The sequence below is a fragment of the Chiloscyllium plagiosum genome, chromosome 39, assembly GCF_004010195.1.
Source record: "Chiloscyllium plagiosum isolate BGI_BamShark_2017 chromosome 39, ASM401019v2, whole genome shotgun sequence".
Classification (NCBI taxonomy): Eukaryota; Metazoa; Chordata; class Chondrichthyes; order Orectolobiformes; family Hemiscylliidae; genus Chiloscyllium; species Chiloscyllium plagiosum.
In genome coordinates, this window is record NC_057748.1 from 21,025,126 (window position 1) to 21,047,321 (window position 22,196).

The 22,196-nt window shown below is 45.1% G+C and overlaps 2 protein-coding genes across 4 annotated transcripts in view; one reads left to right on the forward strand and one right to left on the reverse strand.

Moving 5' to 3' along the window:
- serhl (serine hydrolase like) overlaps positions 1–22,196 on the reverse strand; it is a 99,665-nt gene that overhangs the window by 24,078 nt on the left and 53,391 nt on the right. The gene's annotated exons all lie outside the window — the stretch shown is intronic.
- Positions 1–22,196, forward strand: part of naga (N-acetylgalactosaminidase, alpha) — a 33,538-nt gene that overhangs the window by 5,960 nt on the left and 5,382 nt on the right. The window contains exons 5-9 of one of the 2 annotated variants that reach the window (XM_043679986.1): positions 2,285–2,379; positions 3,959–4,120; positions 7,295–7,492; positions 11,369–11,512; positions 13,014–13,421. In XM_043679986.1, coding sequence (XP_043535921.1) covers positions 2,285–2,379; positions 3,959–4,120; positions 7,295–7,492; positions 11,369–11,512; positions 13,014–13,181 — 767 coding nt within the window. In that variant the 3' untranslated portion in view covers positions 13,182–13,421. Of the gene's footprint in view, positions 1–2,284; positions 2,380–3,958; positions 4,121–7,294; positions 7,493–11,368; positions 11,513–13,013; positions 13,422–22,196 lie in introns of those variants that run through there. The other variant, XM_043679987.1, reaches the window with a different exon arrangement.

The window sequence follows — 22,196 nt, forward strand, 5'->3', positions numbered from 1 at the left end:
TAAACTAGTCCCACCTTGTCTGCATTTGGTCCATATCCCTCGACACCTTTCCTATTCATGTATTGATCCGAATGTCTTTTAGTTGTTGTAACTGTACCTGCATCCACCACTTCCTCTGGTAGTTCATTCCACACACGAACCACACTGTGTAAAAATGTTGCCCCCTTATCTTTTTTAAAACTTTCTTCTCTCGCCTTAAGAATAGTTTTGAACTTTCCCATCTTAGAGAAAATACCCTTGCCATTCATCTTATCTATGCCCCTCATGATTTTATAAATCTCGAGAAGGTCACCCCTCAACCACCACCTCTCCAATGAAAAAAGTCCCAGCCTCTCCAGCCTATTTGTATAACTCAAACCCTCAATTCCTAGCAGCATCCTGGTAAATCTCTCCAATTGAACAATATCCTTCTTATAGAGGAAGTCTCACCAACGTCTATACAGCCTCAACATGACGCCCCAACTCCTATACTCAAAAGGTCTGGCAATAAAGGCAAGCGTGCTAAACGCCTTCTTAACCACCGGTGATGCAAATTTCAAAGACTTATGTACCTGAAGTCCCCTCTGTTCTACAACACTACCCAGAGCCCTATCATAAATTGTATAAGTCCTGCCCTTATTTGTTTTACCAAAATGCAGAAATGTCCATCAGGAACCTTTGCTCCTGAGGTCATGGGTTCAAGCCCTTGCTCCAGTGATTGGAGCTGTCCTGAGAGTGAGATACTCAATCAGGTGAGATACTGAGGCCCTGTCTCCTCCCTTGGGTCCTTGGGAAAGATCCCATGGCAGTATTTTGGAACAACAGCAGAGGACTTCTGTCTAGAAGCTGGGGCAATTTTTATGTTTTCAATCAATGCCCCCCCAAAAAACACAGGTTATGTGGTGATTATTTCATTGCTGTTTGTGGGAGCTTTCTGTAAACATGTTGGCTGCTACATAATGAGAATGCCAGTACTTCAAAATGTTAGGACACTTCATTAGATGTAAGGCACTTTGGGGCATTCTGAAATGCAGGTTGATAGGCAAACACTGGAGACTGTAAATGAGTTCAATAGGGAATTCAGCAGAAATGCCCTTTCTCAAAATATAACAGTGGCCAAGTTTGTAATTGACTTGTTAGATGGTACTGTTTACAGAGGAACCTCAGTTATCCAAAGGACACAGGTGGGGAGTATTCCTTTCAGTTTCTTGAATTCCGGATAATTGATGCCAGATGACATAGTTTAGCCAAGCATCTGGACCTTGCGAACTTGCCGGATAATCTGAAATTTGGATTATCGAATGCCAGATAATCAAGGTTCCTCTGTACATAGAATTGCAGTGCAAAATATTTACACAGTTACTTTGAATGTTAAATGTTGATGTAGAAGTGTGATCAAGATTCTAACACTCCATAGTGATTATTAATAGAGTTAAGTGTAATGTTTAGGTGATTCCTGGCACATATGTTGTGAATTTCTTTCCTTGTTCTCAAATTCAGCCAGTCCTTTAACTTTCCATCTGAGCTGTGGAGCGTTTGTTCAGAAGCACTTCCTTTCACCCTTAACAAGTTATGTGTGTTTCTGATCCCCACAGCTTCCAGAGGGCGGGAGCTGGCAGAATTCTTCCAAATGTGCTGCAGAATTTCCAGCTTTGGCTCTCCCCTCGCCCAGCAATGCTGCCCTCAACTTCAGAGTCAGCAGGGTGTAATGAGATTCACACAATAGTGGCTGCTAATGAGAGCTTAGCAACCAGAGACAACATGGCAACTTGTCCACTTTCGTGGTCACTGCTCATTCCAGAATTCCTATCATAACTCCACCCCCCCCCTCTTTAAAGTCACCCTGCTGTGGTCAAGGATATGGTAATCCTCTCCCAACCTCACTTTCTTTGGATCAATTTCTTTTTTCTTAGTGCTGCTCCCATTCCTGTGAAGTGACTTGGGGCATTTTCTCTTGCGTCTAGGAAGCGATTAGCTTTTCATCTGCAGATGGCATCGTACATATCGTATTGAAGCCCAAACGCTTCCAAGCCTAAACTTCATTCACACTGGCCCTTGGAGCAGAAACTGCAGGTTAATCAACTTTGTCTAGCTCCCCCTCTGCAATGCTTGTGAAGCGGGCGGACATGGACAACTGGTGATGATGCATCCTGTGTGAGGCAGTCTGGGGGTGATAGGAGGAGCGGAAGCAGACTCTATTCTGGCCTTCAGGCTTCACTTATTTTCTGATGATATTTGTGCATACTCTGAGCTGCAGATGCATGGATTTTTAAGTGTTCCTATTTGTCGTTTCTTTTTTGAACAGGCTATCCGTTGATGTCAAAGGCTTTGAACGCCACAGGCCGTCCAATTGCTTTCTCGTGTAGCTGGCCAGCTTATGAAGGAGGTCTGCCCCCTCTGGTAAGGCTGCAGAACACAGTGTCCACCTTGCTAATAGACGGGGTGGTTTGTTCAGTTGGTTGGATGGCTGATTTGCAATACGGAGTAATGTACGGTTTTCAGTTTCTATACCAGTTACCATGAAGGCCCCACCTTCTCAACCTCATTCTTTTCCTGACATGTGGTGACCCTCCAGTTATACAGTTGTCTCTCTGTAATGAGAGAGATGAGTAATCCTCTGGGACTATGACAACTTTACCTGGAGTTGGGGGGGGAGGGGGGGAACACCCTCCTGGATTCTGCAGATATTTGCCATGTTGTCTCTGGTTGCTAAGCTCTCATTAGCAGCCATTATCGTGTGAATCTCATTACACCCTGCTGACTTTGAAATTTAGGGCAGCATTGCTGGGCGAGGGGAGAGCCAAAGCTGGAAATTCTGCAACACGTTTGGAAGGATTCTGCCAGCTCCCGCCCTCTGGAAGCTGTAGGGATCAGAAGCATAAATAACTTGAAGGCTGAAAGGAAGTGCTTCTCAATGAAAGCTCCACAGCTCAGATGCAAAGTTGAAGGACTGGCTGAAATTGGATATTATTAAACAGCAATCATAGCAGGAGCCATTCACACTGTTGAGTCTGTTTGACTTGCCCACTTAGCTCCTCACCTCAACTCTGTTGACCCACTTTTGATCTCTTACCCTTACCCAGCAAGAATCTACCTATCCCAGTTTTGAAATCTCTAGTTGGTTTGCTTCAGGGAGAGACGGTTCCCAATTTCTAGCGACATTTATGAGGGAAAAGTGCTTCCTGAATTCAACTCTGCAATAGCCCCTGATTCATACTCAGATTATTTCATCCCCCAATCAAATTCTTTAATCATCTTAGACACCTTGATTTTATCACCATTCAGCCTTTTAACTTTGAACAATAATAAGTCTAAGTCACTGCAACCAACCCTCATAGTTTAAGCTTTAGAGCCATTGTATAATTTACAAACCGAAAGAAATGCGGATGCTGGAAATCAGAAACAAAAGCAGAAGATGCTTTAAAAGCTCAGCAGGTCAGGCAGCATCTGTGGAGAGAAATCACAGTTAACGTTGTGAGTCCAGTGACCCTTCCTCAAACACTGTTTAGTTCTGAAGAAGGGTCACTGGCCTGAGACATTAACTCTGATTTCTCTTCACAGATGTTGCCAGACCTGCTGAGCTTTTCCAGCAACTTCTGTTTTTGGGCCATGGTATAACTTACCTGCATCTGCTTCAGAGTGTTATTAGATTATATTCCCCTCAACAATACTAATGGTCTTTAACCAAAGTTTTCTATAACTGAGGCAGAACTTCCCCCTCCCCCCCGTTATATTTCAGGCCCTGAGATAAAAGCCTGTACTCTAGCTTTTAATGAAACACTTTGCGATATCTTGAAGTTGTGAAGGTGCTATAAAAATGCACTTCGTTTTTGTTTTTGCTCCCTTTCGCTCGCACTCTCATTTACCAATTTACACCCTCCCCTCATGTTCCCTGTTTTTTATTCTCCCCTGCACGCCCTCATCGTCCAGCCTCCTCCATTCATGAACATTGTCTTTATGCCGCAATGGCTGTTTGCAGGTGAACTACACATTGCTGGGAGAGATCTGCAACCTGTGGAGGAACTACGCTGACATTGACGACTCGTGGGAGAGTGTTCGTGGCATCATTAACTGGTACTCGAGGCACCAGGACGTGCTGCAGCCCGTGGCTGGCCCAGGGAAGTGGAATGACCCTGACATGGTATCCTTGCCTTGGTCTGTGCCCCTCTCTGCCACACAATGGGAGACTTTCTGACATGCAGGGTTAGGCACGGCATGAATAGAGCTTGGTGTCAGCACTTGTACAAATTAGGAGCAGCAATGGAACATTTAGGCCCCAAAGCCTGCTCTGCCATTCAGTAAGATCATGGCTGATAGCTTCCAACCCCCCCCCCCCCCCCCCAAAAAAAATTTGGAAATCCTTCTATAATTCCATTATATAGCAGCATGGTGGCTCAGTGGTTAGCACTGCTGCCTCACAGTGCCAAGGACCTGATTCAATTCCCGCCTCGGGTGACTGTCTGTGTGGAGTTTGCACATGCTCCCCATGTCTGCGTGGGTTTCCTCCTGTTCCCTCCCATAATCCAAAGATGTGCAGGTCAGGTGAATTGGCCATGCTAAATTGCCTATTGTGTTAGGTGCATTAGTCAGGGGTAAATGTAGGGGAATGGGTCTGGGTGGATTACTCTTCGGAGGGTCGGTGTGGACTTGGTGGGCCAAATAGTCTGTTTCCATACTGTAGGGAATCTAATCTAATCTGTATCGACTGCGTCCACTTCCATTCAGAAGGTTGTAGGTTCAAGTCCCACTCCACAGACTTGAGCCCCTATTCCAGACTGACAGTCTTAATGCTGCACTGAGGGAGTGCTGCACTGTCAGAACAGCTGCTTTTCAAAAGTGATGTTAAACCAAGGATTTCTACCCCCGTGAGTTGCATGTGAAGGATCCCATGGTATTATTCACAAAGAGCAGGGAAGTTGTACCTTGTGACCTGAATGATTTTACCCCTTGATAAACACTAGTAGAATTAGGTTTTCTGGTCATTGCAGTTCATAGGATCTTGCTGTGTTCATAAATTAGTCATGTTCCAAATGAGACTATTCTTCTAAAGTATTCATGGTCTCCAAGCTTTTGCAATGTTGCAAGAGGCAGGAGCTGCCAGTCCCTCTGACAGGAAGGGGAAGGGGCCAGTAATGGGGCTGAAAACGACCTGGTAATTTCTCTTAAAGAGTTGGTAGGCTGTCGTTTTGGTGTCTTTCTTCCTGGTTTCTGACATTGATTCTACCCTTTTCAAATGTCACGATCTGAAACTAAACCAGATTGTTTGTAATCTTGACATCCTAATTGAGCTAGCTGAGCTTTAATCCACTCTCCATTGCCAACGTTGCCTACTTCCATCTCCCTAACATGACCCTACACTGTCACTTCCCCAGTTCACCAGCTGCTGAATCCCTGGACCCTCCATACTTGGCAATTCTGGTGTGACCAACCTCTGACCCTTTGCAAACATCAGCTCGTCCATGCCTCTACAACTGTCGCCTGACTAGCACTGTTCACCTGTATCACTCCTGAGCGTGTTCACTGGCATTTACTCCTGACACCTTAGTGCTTCGACTTCTCGTCCTCGTTTTCAAATGTTTCACCCTCCCTCCCATCCAGCCCGAAGCTTTCCAGCTTTGGCCATCTTGCACATCCTAATTCCCATTTCTCCGACACTCAGTATCCACACGTCTGTTCGGAGGTTGTGCGTGTGGCGTTCAGTGTGCTGATGCATTGACTTCTGGTTCTGGAAACCATTGCTGTGCACGGATTTGGGAGGAAAATCAAATTCGGGGGAACGTAGCTCATGGGTGTGTCTTCAGCTGCCCAGGCCACGAACTCACTCCCTAAACATCTCCAATTTTCCACCTGTCTTCCGTCTTCTTTGAGATGCTCCTAAGGCTGATATTACCTGATCTAGTATTGTTGTCAAATTCATAGAATTATACAGTAGAGGAGAGGTTTGTACCCCCCCCCCCCTCCAAAAATGTAATACTTCCTACACTCATCCCATTTTCTATACGAGACCCATAGCTTCAAATGTTATGATATCTCAAGTGCTCATCCCAAGTGCTTATGAAAGCTTATGAGGTTTCTTGCCCCAACTACCTTCCCAGGAGCACATTCCACACCCCTACCACACTCTAGGTGAAAGAATTTTCCCTCAAATTCCCTCTAAACCCCCTGTCTTTCATCATGAAAGTGAATCCCCTTGTTATTGACCCTTCAACTGGGAATTTCTGTCCACCCTATCCATATCCCTCATTATCTTATACACCTCAGGACCCCCACTCAAACTACTTTGCTCCAAAGAAAACCATCTGAGCTTATCCAGCGTCTTTTCAGAGCTGAAATGCTTCGTCCCAGGCAACATCCTGCTGAATCTTCTCTGCACCCCCTCCAGGGCAATCATATTCTTATAGGGTGGTGACCAGTACTCTAACCACAGCCTAAACCAAAGTTCTGTACAGCTCCAACATGACCACCCTGTTATTATAACCAGTGTCTTGACTGATAAAGGCAAGAGTCTCATATGCCTCCTTAACTACCCTTTCCAGCCACCTTCAGGGATCTGTGCACAAGCACCCCAAAATGCCTCTGCTCCTCTGAGCTTCCTGGTTGAAATAACCCCACTGAGGCCACCCTTTGTTTACCCAATGAGCGTTCTTAACACTGTTCCAGCTTCCTCGGAGCCAGGTCTCAGAGTGAGCAGAACCTCTGACACTCCTGTTTTTTTTTTTTTTCCTTCTCTTTCTTTTTTTAAAAATAAATTTAACCCCCAGACTACCGCCTAACTGCGGTAGTGCTTATTTTTTCCCCAGCACCCATGTTGTCTGTGTGCAGGTGTGAGACACAGCGAGAGACACAAGGTGCACGAATCTTTATTCAATTTCCACCACCAGGAAGATAGGAAAACACCCGAGTGGCCAGTGACAAGCAGTGCCCTTCACATCAAAGGGCAGTGCTGTGTGATCAAAACAGTGAGGGGGAGGGTAGGGACTAAATCAAAATAGAGTTGGAGGGGGAGACACTCCTGTTTTTACCTGTCAGCCAGGGCTCTCTAATTGGACCAGATTAACAACCCTAATCAGGATGCCTATTTCTGAGGTCTACCTGGCTATACTAGTGTCCTGTAATTCATTAAGTACTCCCTTGCCTTCAAATGGTGATTGGTTTACATTACTGCAAAGTGCCTTGGGATAGTTTACTCAGTTAAGGGGTTTTTTTTTAAAAAGGGTGCTATGTGAATGCAGGTTATATTTGTTGCATTGTTAGTCACAGTGGTGTGCTATCTCCATTTCTCTTATGCACCTTTTTTGATATTTCTTTCCTCTAGTTAATTATCGGGAACTTCGGCCTGAGTTATGAGCAGTCTAAGTCCCAGATGGCTCTCTGGGCCATTCTCGCTGCTCCCCTCTTTATGTCTAATGATTTGCGGGCGATCACCTTGAAGGAAGCTTCCATCCTACAAAACAAGCTGCTAATCAGGATTAGCCAGGATCCACTGGGAGTGCAGGGCCAAATGCTACTGAAGGTGAGTGCAGGAAGGAATGGAACAGCAAGGAGCTGCTGTGCTTTGAGGTGGATTGGGCCCAGTACCAAAGTACGTGATGAGAATAAAGGATTATGGGATATCTGTGTTGCCAAGAAAGCAAAACTGCCTTTTAAGGCGCAAGGACTGAATAGTCCCGTGTCATTTTCATCTCTCATAAGATAGGTCAAGTTATTCTAAGTTAGGTCAAGTTGAGAACTATTAAAATTGGCATGTGTGGATTAGCATGTGCTATCTCTTACTGGTTAACAGTGACTATAGAGTTCACAGTCCTGGCAGGAGATTGGCACAATCCTGGTCAAACATGGTTGGGTACACCCTGAGAATCGAAGAGCCAATGTGAAAGAGGTGTGGAACAAGGGGATCAGTGATTGGATCTGGTTCAGAAATCGGGCATTCACTAACTGTTACATTGGCACAATTACCTGGATCTTTCGGGAATGGGGCATTTCACATTTGAACCAATTTTTAAGGTTTGTTCCTGCCAAGGTGTGAAGCTCAAAAATGTTTTGTGCTGGCAGTGTGAGCCAGTTGCAAAACAGTAAGGATAAAAGGACGTCTGAGATCAACAGCATATCTCACTAACCAGTAAGCTAATAAATAAAAGGGGAGGATAAATTAGAGACAAATTAGGAAATTCATGCAAAAGAATTTAAACTGTTAAATTTCATTCTTTCAGTTAGTCAATAGTTAGTGATTTTTGGTGATGTTGCAGCAAAACCTCCTAATGAAAGATATTAGGGAATCCTTATGTTGCTATTTAATGACACATTCTGTGTACAGTCTGTACACTGTCATTGATTAATCATTAATCTCTGATCAAAGCTGGTAGGTATCTGATTGCTGCTTAGTCACCTGAAACTTTATTTTCCACCCAGGACTGATTTAAAAAAAAACTTCTTTCTGGGGTAGAAAGAATAAGAAAGAGGTTTAAGAGAGAAAAGGTCAGAAAAGAAACAGTAAAATGTAAAGTTGACATTTTAAATCACTGTATCTCCAGGTTCAGTCTTGAACATGTCCTTAAGACATTGGAGCACAATTTAGGCCATTTTGCCCATCGTCTGCTCCACCATTCAAACGTGGCTGATACGTTGCTCAATTTAGCCGCCTTCCTGTAACCTTTGACCCCCCCCCCCTTACTAATCAAGAACCTATCTGTCTCTGACTTAACCACACTTAATGACTTGGCCTCCACTGCCCTCTGCAGCAGTGAGCCCTACAAATTCACCACCCACTGGCTGAAGAACTAACTCCTCATCTCCCTTCACTCTGAGGCTGTGCCCTCAGGTCCTAGTGTCTCTTACCAGTGGAAACATCATCTTCACATTCACTCTATCCAGGCCTTTCAGTATTCTCTAAGTTTCAATGAGATTCCCTCTCCTTCTAAACTCCATCATGTACAGGCCCAGTGTCCTCAACTGCTCCTCATATGACAAGCCCTCATTCCTGTAAACCTCCTCTGGACCCCCTGCAACGTCAGCACATCCCTCCTTAGATATGGACCCCAAAACTGTTCACAATATTCCAAATGCTGCCTGACCAGAGCCTAATGCAGCCTCAGCAGTATACCTCAACTCTTATATTCTAGCCCTCTGGAAACGAATGCTGACTTGCATTTGCCTTCCCATATTAATTTTTAAGATAAACCAGGATTTGAAGTCCCTTTGTGCTTCAGATTTCTGAAGCCTTTTCACATTTAGAAAATAATTCTTCCTTGTGATGAACTTCTGCTGAGCCTCCTGAATTACCCCCAGAAATTCCTGCAATGGCTGCTCCATTGACTTCCTGCTAGGTTTCCCTTCCAACCAACTCTGGTCATCTCCTTCCTTATGTCTTTGTAGTTATCTTTACTCAGTTGTGATACCATTTTATCTGAATCAAGCTTCTCCCGCTCAGAATCCACTATGGTCGCTGACCCCGAGGTGTTCCTACACTGAAGCTCCTTAATCATGTCTACCTCATTACACATCACTAAATCCAGAATTGCCTCTTCCCTATTGGGCTCCACAAGTTTCTTTCATAAATTCTTGTGATCTGCTACCAACCTGATTTTGCCAGTCCACCTGCATATTGAAGATTATTGCAGTAATGCCTTTCTTACATGCCTTTTCTATCCCCTGATTTGTGTTTTTGTTTCCCAAATCCTGACTATTGCCAGGAGGCCTGTACATAACTCCCATCTGGGCCATTTTACCTTTGTGTTCCTCAACTCTACCCACACAGGTTCTACGCCCTCCTACTCTATATCGCTTCTGCTCTTGATTTAATTTCATTTTGTACTAACAAGGCAGCCCCACCCACCTCTGCCTATCCTATTGTATCCTTGGATATTTAGTTCCCAGCCCTTATTGCTTTGTATCTGTGATATCCACAACATCAATTTCAATTTGTGCTACAAGCTCATTTACCTCGTTTTGTATACTTGGTACTTTTAAGTACAATACCCTCAGTCTTGCATCAGCTGATCCCTTCTCATAGTTGTCCCCTTATGATTAGGTTAGATTAGATTCCCTACAGTATGGAAACAGGCCCTTCAGCCCAACAAGTCCACACCGACCCTCCGAAGAGTAACCCATCCAGACCCATTCCCCTACCCAGTATTTACCCCTGACTAATGCACCTAACACTATGGGCATTTTAGCATGACCAATTCACCTCATCTTTGGACTGTGGGAGGAAACCGGAGCACCCGGAGGAAACCCATGCAGACACGGGGAGAATGTGCAAACTCCACACAGGCAGTCGCCCAAAGCTGTAATTGATCCCAGGTCCCCAGTGCTGTGAGGCAGCAGTGCTAACCACTGAGCCACCCTGCCGCCCCAACCATCTGTTGCATCTGAAGTTAGATTCCTAACCCCTTCCATACTATGTCCTATTTCATCTTCTGGATTCTTTGATATCCTCTGCTGAGCCCTCCCAACCTTTTAAATTTTTCCATAACTTTCCATGCAACTGAATCCAACCTCCACTATTTCGTCCACAGGCACAACATTAGCATCTTTGTGTACATGTGCTTTTTCCCATTAGGTAAGTGCCAAAGGAGTATCCTGCTTTAACATGAAAATCCTGGAGTCTCCTTTTTTTTTGGGTATTAAGTTAGCAAGATTCAAATCCATGGCTGATCCAACTGTTCAATCTTAATCTCCTGCCCTTTCTCCCTTCAACAAAAATATCAATGATTTTAATCAGCCCATTCGAGTAGCACAAACAATAATCCATGTGCTAGATTTGATCATTATTAGTGATAAGTTACAGTACACAAACCATACAAGATATGCCGTTAAATAATGGAATAGAGATTTCTTAAATGCATAAGGAGTGTGCTGTCACCAAAACATCTCCCAACAACAATTGATTATCCGAAGGAATGAAAATTAATGTTCTAAATTGATGTCCTTCTGGGCTGGAAAAGCTGACTAGCAATCGTTAATCAGGTATATGAACAGGAAGGGTTTGGAGGGATATGGGCCGGGTGCTGGCAGGTGGGACTAGATTGAGTTGGGATATCTGGTCGGGATGGACAAGTTGGACCGAAGGGTCTGCTTCTGTGCTGTACATGTCTATGATCTGTAACTATATCCATACTGTTGGAAGGTATTTGCACTGTTAAACTCAGAAGTTAAATCTGTTTTTAATAGCCAATTTATGAATGGATACAACCAGTTTGTTGAGGCTAAGAATGAGATGCTGATCGTGCAATGCCAACGCAGGACAATGAAAACAGCACAAATCAAAATTTGGAACATGACTGTGGATTTTCACATTGATAATTGTTAACTTGCCACTATTTTTGCAGCACGTCGCGGCCAACCGGTTTTCAACCGCTATTGTTTTACCCATTCCCCTCCCTCACCCCAGGGTAAGAACAATATCGAAGTCTGGATGCGACAGCTTTCCTCATCAACTATGGCACTGGCTTTCTTCAGTCAGCGCACTGACATGCCTTATCACTACACGACGTCTCTTGGCCAGCTCAACATCACTGCCCCTCAGCTGTTCTCAGTGAGTATGGTTTGCCTTTTGTGGTTTGAACAGGATATTACTGAAGCAAAACAGCTTCATGAGCATAATGAAGAGGTCAGAACTCTCAGGGACGTTTGAACAGGCTGAGGCTCTTTTCCCAGGTAAAGTCAGACCTGAGAACTTTGTTTTAAAATTATGAATGGAGGCACGGTGCCTCAGTGGTTAGCACTGCTGCCTCACAGCGCCAAGGACCCAGGTTTGATTCCAGTCTCGGGTGACTCTGTCTGTGTGGAGTTTGCACATTCTCTCCGTGTCTGCGGGGTTTCCTCCGGGTGCTCCGGTTTCCTCCCAATGGCCAGAGATGTGTAGTGTAGGTGGATTGGCCATGCTAACTTGCCTAGTAGTGTCCAGGGATGTGTAAGCTTAGGGGATTAGTTATGGTAAATGACGAGTCTGACTGGGATGCTGTTCAGAGGGATTGGTGTAAACTTGATGGGCCAAGTGGCCTCTATCTGCACTGTAGGGATTCTATTAATGGATTTGACAGCTGGGAGGATGCAGAGAGGGAATTCCCTGGATTTCAGGAGAAACTTCCTTACCCAGAACAGTCCAAATGTGGGACATTTTCCCCCATGGGAAGGGGTTGATACAAACAGTATAGATAAGTTTAATGGGAGATTATGTAAACAGATAAAGGAGGAGGCAATAGAAATATACTGACAGGGTGCGATGAAGGGAGTAGGAGCCTGATCACTGGCTCTGAATGATAGAGTGCTGTAGGTTTGATGAAATTCGGATGCTGCAAGCCCCTGCCAGGTTGCATTTGGAGAATCTGCATCTGAACTCTCCTCCGGGACATCAGTGATGTTTTACCCGACATCTTTTCCTCAGGTAGCAAGAAAACGACAGAGCTGTCTCCCCACTTCCATATTTACAATGGGTGCTATTTAAACCCAGCACCCTGTAGTACTCCCACTAGCTGGAGTCTCTCGTTACAAATACATTGGCTACTTCAATTAGAATTGCAGATATGGAAATCCAGGCTGCAAATACAAACCCAAGAATAATGTTTGTGTGTAACTTTAAAATGATACAGTCTTGCTCAATGACTGTCTGGGGAAGAGAGTTCCATAAAATCATAGTACTCTGAGTGAAATAAATTATCTTCATCTCTGTCTTAAATGGGAGCTCCTTTCTTTTTAAATTGTATTTCCTAAATCAAATTTTCCCCAGAAGGGGGACTCATTCTCTCAATGTACACCTCCAGGATGTTCTGTGTTTCAATAAGATCACCTTTCATTTTTCTAAATTTTTACATGCCCAACTTTTCCTCATAAGGTAATACCCTCATCTCAGGAATAAGCCGAACTCATCTCTGTTGCTCTTATTCTAATGTAAGATTTACACTCTCATTCTATTTGTAAAACATTCTTTGCCTGACAGGAAGTCGGTGAACAGTTTTGAGTTCATCGCCCAGGTTGTGAGAGAGTACTGCCTCTCATGTGCTCTGTCTTGGTCCTTTTGTTTCTTCTGGATTTAGATGCAGGATGTTTATTCAGGGCGGGTCCTGCACCAGCTGGAGATCGACACCAAGTTCACTGTCACCATCAATCCCAGTGGAGTCGTGATGCTGTTTGTGTATCCGGAGATGCAATTAGTACAGGATTGGGACAAGAGAAGGCCGGAATTCAGCCTCTTGAAACTGTGAAGAGGTCTTCATTACCTTTAGCAACAGCTATAGACTTTATTTTTCTCAGGCACGTTGACACAATGAATGTCTGTTTTATTCTCAAATTGAAAGCTCAGTCATGCAAGAAGGGTATACCCAATGCCTTCTCTTTTCAGAGTTTTGTGGGCGTTATTTTGTACTTTTACACCCAATTTAGTTTACTGTGCTTTGTGGATGATGGGATGCCTGGAATTTGAGGGACTAAAGCATCAGCTAGTTGCTCTGTGGTTTGTCACGTGACTCAATTCTTGCTCCCGGGTCAGAGTGACAGAGTCTATTTGGGTGTATTCAGTCACTGAATCTTGCTGAGAGTCGCTAATCATGGTTTAATCTTGGGCAGGGTGGAGTTGATGTGAGCACTGGTGACAGGCAGTCCTGCTGTTTTTAACCTCTCGGCCTGTTTCCAGCCATGGGAGGGAGTAGAGAACAACTGCTGTTTTGGGATTGGGAGGATGAAGTTTGTGAAACCGAGGGCAGCTCAAACAGAGCTGTTCATCAAACAGCTGCAGGGAACAGAAAGAGTGGGGCAGTTGGTATCGATGAAAATGATGAAGATCATCTATTTCCTCTGTAATTTTATCCCTTTTCACTGCCACTGAAACACTGATTCAAGCCTCTCTAGATTTTACTGTTCAAACATACTCCTTCTGGCCTCTTGCCATTCACCCTGTACAGATTTCAGCCTTTCCAAAACTTCACTGCCTGCATCCCAACTTGCACCAAGTCCTGCTCACCTGTCACCCCTCTGCTCACTAACCTGTGTAGGTCTTGTGCTGGCAACACCTTGACTTTAAAATATCTATCCTCTACTTAAAATCCCTCCATGATCCCAACCCCTGTAACATCCTCTAGCTTTCCAGATTCCTGTGCTCCTCCAATTCTAGCCTCATAGAATCAAACAGCATGGAAATCGACCCTTTGGACCAACCAATCCCTATTGGCCATAATTCCAAACTAAACCAGTCCCATCTGCCTGCCCTTGGCCTATATTCCTCCAAACATTTCTTTTTCATATACTTGCCTAAATGTCTTTTAAACATTGTAACTGTATCTGCATCCATCACTCCCTCTAGAAGTATATTTCACACATAGTCATAGAGATGTACAGCATGGAAACAGACCCTTCGGTCCAACCCGTCCATGCCGACCAGATATCCCGACCCAATCTAGTCCCACCTGCCAGCACCCAGCCCATATCCCTCCAAACCCTTCCTATTCATATACCCATCCAAATGCCTTTTAAATGTTGCAATTGTACCAGCCTCCACCACTTCCTCTGGCAGCTCATTCCATACATGTGCCACCCTCTGTGTGAAAAAGTTGCCCCTCATGTCTTTTTTCTATCTTTCCCCTCTCACCCTAAACCTATGCTCTCTAGTTCTGGACTCCCCCACCCCAGGAAAAGGACTTTGTCTACTTCCCCTACCCATGCCCCATATGATTTTATAAACCTCTATAAGGTCACCCCTCAGCCTCCGACGCTCCAGAGAAAGCAGACCCAGCCTGTTTTCAGAACCTGGCAATGTCCTCGTAAATCTTTTCTGAACCCTTTCAAGTTTCACAACATCGTTCCAATAGGAAGGAGACCAGGACTGCATGCAATATTCCAACAGTGGCCTAACCAATGTCTTGTACAGCTGCAACAAAATTCCCTTCATTTTTTTTTTCCTCCTCTCACCGTAAAAATGTGCCCCATCATTTTGAAACCGCCCACCTTTTGGGAAAGGATACCTGCCTTTCTCTTTATCTATACCTCTCATAATTTTATAAATCTCTATAAGGTCACCCATCAAGCTCCCATGCTCCAGTGGGAAAAGTCCCAGCTTATCCAGCCTCTCCTTATAACTCAAAAGCCCCTCTTCCCTTCACCCCAGTGCTGAAGGCCATTCCTTCAGCTGTCCAGGCAGTGCTCAGTCTTCAAAATCTTCCTAAGTCTGTCGTGTGCTCTACTTTGTTAAGACCCTCCTTAAATCCAGGGTCTTTGATCAAAGGGGTCTCCTCCTTTCCTTGAGTTTGATTTGACAGCCCTCTGTGGAAAATTAAATACATAAGCGATACAAAATGTTTCCTAGTCATTGAAGATCAGTCCAGACCCATTGAGCGGAGAGTTCCAAATTTCATTCTCTCTCCCCCCCCCCATTATATGTGGAAATATTTCTTGCCATCACTCCTGAAGACAGCCTGAATGGGTGGGTCAAGCTCCCCAGAGCCAGGGGTTTTAGTTTTTCAGCAGCAGTTGCTGCTGGAGTCTTGAAGCTAGATGTGAAAGTTGTTCTCCCTCCTCTCTGTTACAGTTAAAAGCTGGGGTTCTCTTTCTGCTGCTGGAATTGCATCCAAAATGCAATGCCTGGCACTTGCCTTTAAAGTAAGAAAAAGTGAGGGTCTAGGCTCATCTTAATATATTTTGAGAGATCTAGTACATAACAAAGGTCCATCTCCTCTTCCTTCACTCCCTAACTAGCAGACATGGCTTCTCTCTGTTGACCTTGTCACTTCTCTTAATACTCTGTGGGTGGCACGGTAGTTAGCACTGCGGCCTCACAGCACCAGGTTTGATTCCAGCTTTGGGCCTCTGTGTGTGGAGTTTGCACGTTCCCCCCGTGTCTGCGTGGGTTTCCTCCGGGTGCTCCGGTTTCCTCCCACAGTCCAAAGATGTGCAGGTCAGGGTGAATTGGTCATGCTAAATTGCCCGTAGTGTTAGGTGCATTAGTCAGAGGGAAATGGTTCTGGGTGGGTTACTCTTCGGAGGGTCAGTGTGGACTGGTTGGGCCGAAGGGCCTGTTTCCACGCTGTAGGGAATCTTAAAAAAAAAAATCAAATCACTCCTCACCTTCCCTATATTGATGAAGGCGAAGTGCTGAGAAAGGGGGATTGGAAGGAAAGCAGAATTGTTTTGCTATTATGTTAAAATGTTTTATATTTCCTGTTTGTTGTAAACTGAATCAACAATTCTCAAGCAGGTTGCTTCTACTTTGATTTTTGTACTAAATCGTTATCAGAATTCTTCCATTGTATTTTCTTCAAAAGTTCAAATAAACAATGATGTTCAGTTTGAACTTTTGTTGTAACAGATTCTGTCATGGATTTGGTGATATCTGGGGTACAGGATTGGGGTAGTGCCAATAGCATCCCTGCCTCAGAGCTAGTAGATCTGGGTTTAAGTCCCACTTGCTCAAGAGATACCAATGTCTCTGAACCGGTTGATCAGAAAAATCTGGGACAAGAGTAGGATGTGGACCAGACCTGCTGTACTGAGAGCAACCCACTTCAGGTTTTTAGCCGTGGTTAAGAGTCAACATCACTCTCATATGATCAACTTCTGTTTCAACTTCAATATAAACTTTGCTCAGTTTTTGGTGCACACCCAGCCTTCCATTTCTAGAAGCTTCAGGTAATCTGTCCTGACGGTGAAAGACAAAGCATTGGCCCATTTCCTGAAGACGCCCTGACCTCACTCTTGTCTCGATTTAGATTAGATTCCCTACAGTGTGGAAACAGGCCCTTCGGCCCAACCAGTCCACACCGACCTTCCGAAGAGGAACCCATCCAGACCCGTTTCCCTCTGACTAATGCACCTAACTCTATGGGCAATTTAGCATGGCCAATTCACCATGGCCAATTCACTTGACCTGCACATCTTTGGACTGTGGGAGGAAACCGGAGCACCCAGAGGAAACCCACGCAGACACGGGGAGAATGCGCAAACTCCACACAGGCAGTCACCCAAGGCTTGAGTCGAACCTGGGACGCTGCTGCTGTGAGGCAACAGTGCTAAGCACTGAGCCACCGTGCCGCCCAATACCAGGTTTATCTCATGAGTCTGAGCAAAGGACAGTGACGTTGCTCATGTAGAAGAGGCTCTGAACCAAGTTTCTCAGCTACCTGCAGAAGTCACCCCCCCTTCTTAATGAACACAGCAAAGGATTCTACGTAACACACAAACAGGGCAGGGGTGACAGGGCAGCCCTTCCTAACTCCATTAATTGAAGCTGCATGCTAAGACCATTAGGACACAAGAGCATAAATTAGGCCATTCAGCCCATCGAGTCTGCTCCACTATTCAATCATGGCTGATGTGTTTATCAACCCCATTTTCTTGCTTTCTCCCCATAACCCTTGATTGCCTTTACAATCAAGAACCTATCTATCTCCAAATTAAATATACTCAATGACCTGGCCTCCACAGCCTTCTCTGGCAATGAATTCCATAGATTCACCACTCTCAGGCTAAAGAAGTTTCTCCTTCTCTCCATTCTAAAAGGTGTTCCCTTTACTCTAAGGCTGTGCCCTTGGGGCCTAGTTTCTCCTACCAATGGAAACATCTTCCCAACATCTACTCTGTCCAGGCCATTCAGTATTCTGTATGTTTCAATTAGATCCCCGCCTCATCCTTCTAAACTTCATCAAGTCTCGATCCAGAGTCTTCAAATGTTCCACTTTTCATTCCTGGGACCATTCCCGTGACCTCCTCTAAACACGCTCCAGGGTCAGTACATCTTTCCTGAGATACGTGGCCCAAAACTACGCACAATACTCCAAATGTGGTGTGACCAGATCCTTATGGAGTGTCTGGAGGACATACCTACTTCTATATTCACGTCCTCTCAAAATAAATACCAACATTGCATTTGTCTTCCTAACTACTGACTCAATCTGCAAGTTTACCTTGAGAGAATCCTGGACTGAACTCCCAAGTCTCTTTGCATTTCAACCTTCTGAATTTTTCCCCCCATTTAGAAAATAGTCCATTCCTCTATTCTTCATACCAAAGTGCATGACCTCACACTTTCCCACATTGTATTCCATCTGTTAATTGTTTGCCCACTCCCCTAACCTGTCCAAATCTGTCTGCAGCCTCCCCACCACCTCAATGCTATCTGTCCCTCTAACTATCTTTGTATCATCCGCAAACTTAGCCAGTTTACCCTCAGTTCCTTCATCTAGATCATTTATGTATAAAGTGAAACGTTTATACTGACACCCTTGCGGAACATCACTTGTCACCAGCTGCCATCCTGAGAAGGACCCTTTTATCCCCACTGTCTGCTTTCTGCCAGACAGCCAAGCTTCTATCACGCTAGCACTTACCTCTGACACCATGGGCCCTTATCTTACTCCACAGCCTTCTGTGTGGCATCTTGTCAAAGGCCTTCTTGAAGTCCAGGTCGCTAACATCCATTGGCTCTCCTTGGTCTAACCTGTTACTCCTCAAAGAATTCTAGCAGATTTGTCAGGCTTGACCTTACCTTGACGAAACCATGTTGACTTTGCCCTATTCTACTGTACACTTACAAGTACAGAGAAATTTCATTCTTCACAACAAACTCCAAAATCTTACCCACAACCAAGGTTAGGCTAATCGACCTTTTGCCTTACTCCCTTTTTAAACAGGAGTATCACGTTATCGATTTTCCAGTCCTCTGGGACTCTAGTGATTCCACTAGTTTATTAGTATTCAGGTGAATACTAGTCTCAGACCCAATCTTCTCCCCCTCAAACTGTGTGTAAAATGCAATGATGTGGTCACTGCAACAGGTGCCTTTACTCTGAGGTCACTCATTAATCCTGTCACATTACACAATGCCAAGTCTAATAGCATAACCTGTTCTCTCTGGTTGATTCTAAAACATACTGTGCTGGGTTTGTATGTTCATATGCACTGATGCTTGTGTAAAGCATGCAAACCAAGCAGAAATATGTCATTTGGCCCCTTAGGTCGACACTGCCATGCAATAAGGTCATGGCTGATCTGCATTTATTTCACATTTCATGTTCTCATCTACTCCCAATAACCTTAAGGTTCCTGTTCAGCAATGGAATTAATCTACCTCTGTCTGAAAAATATTCAGACTCCACCTCAATCATCTTCTGAGACAGAGAATTCCAAATTCACATAATCCTCAGAGAAAATATTCTCTCTGTCCTAAAAGGGAGTGCTCTAATTATTTAGCAGTGACTAGTTGCGGGCTCACCTATGACAGGGAAGAATCATTTCCACATCCACCTTGTCAACATCAGTCAGGATCTTATACACTTGTATCAAATCACCCCCCCCGCTCTTCCAATCTCCAATGGAATCAAGCCTAGTCTGTGCAACCCGTAGGAATTCTGAAGAGTCACCTTTGTACAGTGAAAATAGGAATATTGCATTGAGGAAGACTCGGTGACCTTCAGGGATATAATGCACTGTCTTGTGAGGAGAGGTTGGGTATATACTTATCGGAGTTTAGAAGAACCTTATTAAAACATACAAGATTCTTTAAGGGACTTCACAGGATAGATGTCAAAAGGTGGTTTCCCCTTATGGGAGAGTCTAGGACCAGAGGGCATCATCTCAGGATAAGGGCATTGTACATTTAGGGCAGAGGTGAGGAGGAATCTCTTCTCCGAGAGTAATGATTCAATTCACAGAGGGCTGGCAAGATTGAGCCATTAATTATATTCAAGGCTGAGATGAACAGATTTTTAATTAGTAAGGGAATTGATGGTTATGAGGATAAGACAGGAAACTGGAGTTGAAGATTTTCAGATCAGTCACAAACTCATTGTTGTTTCCACTAAAGGGAGAGACGAGGACCTGAGGGCACAGCCTCCGAGTGAAGGGATGACCCTCTATAACTGAGATTTCAGCCAGAGGGTGGTGGTTTGGTGGAACTCATTGCTTTAGAGGGCTGTGGAGGTCAAGTCATTGAATGCATTCAAGACAGAGATAGACAGGTTCGAGATGAGTAAAAGGATCAAGGGTTGAGGGGAGAAGGCAGGAGAATAGGACTGAGAAACATATCAGCCATGATCAAACAGCAAAGCAGACTCGATGGGCCGACTGGCCAGCTTCTGCTCCTTCATCTTATGGTCATGTGTGACTCCAGGACCACAGCAACGTGGTTGATTCTTCACTGCCAAATTGCTGGGAAGTCTGAAAAAAGAAATGAAAGTAGATGGACCCCTGACATCAAAGTAGGCACCAGAAAGGACAACGGCAGAAACAGCTCTGTCGACCCTGCAAATTCCTCCTTACTAACGTCTGCTGGCTATTGGCAACATTGGGGGAGCTATCTCAACCCACGGCCTGACAGTCATATTCACAGAATCATACCTTATAGACAATGTCCCAGCCACCACCATCACCATCCCTAGCTATGTCCTGTCCCATCAGCAAGATAGACCCAGCACAGGTGGTGGCACAGTGGTATACAGTCAGGAGGGAGTTGCCCTGGGAGTCCTCAACATTGACTCCAAACCCCATGAAGTCTCATGGCTTCAGGTTAAACATGAACAAGGAAACCTCCTGTTGAATACCACATACCACCTTCCCTTGGCTGATGAATCAGTGCTCCACCATGTTGAATAATACCTGGAGGTACCACTGAGGATGGAAAGGGCACAAAATATACTCCGGGTGAAGGATTTCCACTACCAAGAGTGACTTGGCAACAGTACGGCTGATCGAGCTAGTTGGCTCCTGAAGGACATACCTGTGAGACCAACAAGAGAGAATAACATACTTGACCTCATCTTCACCAGCTGCAGATGTTCCTATCCAGGATAGCATCAGTAAGAGTGACCACCGTGCAGTCCAGAGACGATGTCCTACCTTCACACTGAAATAGTCTCCATTGTGTTGTGTGGCACTATCATCGTGCTCTACGAGACAGACATTGAACAGATCCAGCAGTTGAAGACTGGGCATCCATGACGTGCTGTGGGCCATCATCAGCAGTTGCCAAATTCTAGTCCAATACAATTTGCAACCTCATGGCTCCGCAGATCTCCCACTGCGCCTTCAGGCCAGGGGATCAAGCCTGGTTCAGTGAAGAGTGCAGGAGGGCTGGTGCAGCATTGGAAATTTTACACTGTCAACCAAAGTCAACACAAATCCTGTGGAGACCAAGATTCCTCCATGTTGTGTTTAGAATTCACCATGTAATTCATATTCTGAGATAGATGAGTTCCACATTTGGCACTCATCACAGAATTATTACAGCACTGAAGTTGGCCATTCATTCCACTGTGCCTGCTTCTATTCCCACGTGCCACTCTTCCGTCTTTTCCCCATATTTCTGCAAACCATTTCTATCCAAATAACCATCCAATGCCCTCTCAAATGGATCAATTGAACCTGTCTCCACCACATTTCCAGACAGTGCTTTCCAAATCCTAACTACTTGCTGAGTGAAAACCTTTTATCCTCACATCACCCTTAATATAGAATCATTGAATCCCCACAATACGAAAGTAGACCATTCAGCCCATCGAGTCCACACCAACCTTCCAAAGAGCATCCCACTCCGACCCACCCCCCTACCCTATCTCTGGGTAACTCTGCACTTCCTAATCCACTTAGCACGCACATCCCTGAACATTTTGTCAAAGGTCATCGCCAACTGGGTCAGGTCTGCTCTAGGGTCGGTGATTCACCCTGACCAAACCTGTGCTGTCCGGGGCAGGAAGATCGCTGAGAGTCTCGCACTCCTCAGGGATACGATTGCCTACGTGCAGGACAGGGGGTGGGACACCTGCCTCACCAGCCTGGACCCAGGAGAAAGCCTTTGACAGGATATCACAAAGGTATATGAGAGATGTTCTCTCCAAAATGGGCTTTAGGGAGGGAATCTGCAATTGGATCAGACTGCTCTACACCAACATTGTCAGTGCAGTATCAATCAATAGGTGGGAATCAGATAGCTTCCCAGTCAGATCTGGAGTCAGGCAGGGCTGCCCCCTCTCTCCTGCCTTGTTTGTGTGTTGCATAGAGCCCTTTGCCGAGTCCATCAGGAAGGATGCGAGCCTGAGAGGGGTGACTATTCCTGGCAGCAGGAGCCTTCAGGTTGAGGCCTCCCTGTGCATGGATGATGTCGCCGTTTTCTGCTCGGATCCGCTATCCATGCGCAGACTCATGTGCATCTGTGACCAGTTCGAACGGGCCTCGGAGGCCAAGGTAAACCGAGGCAAGAGCAAGGCCATGCTCTTCGGGAACTGGGCTGACCAATCCTC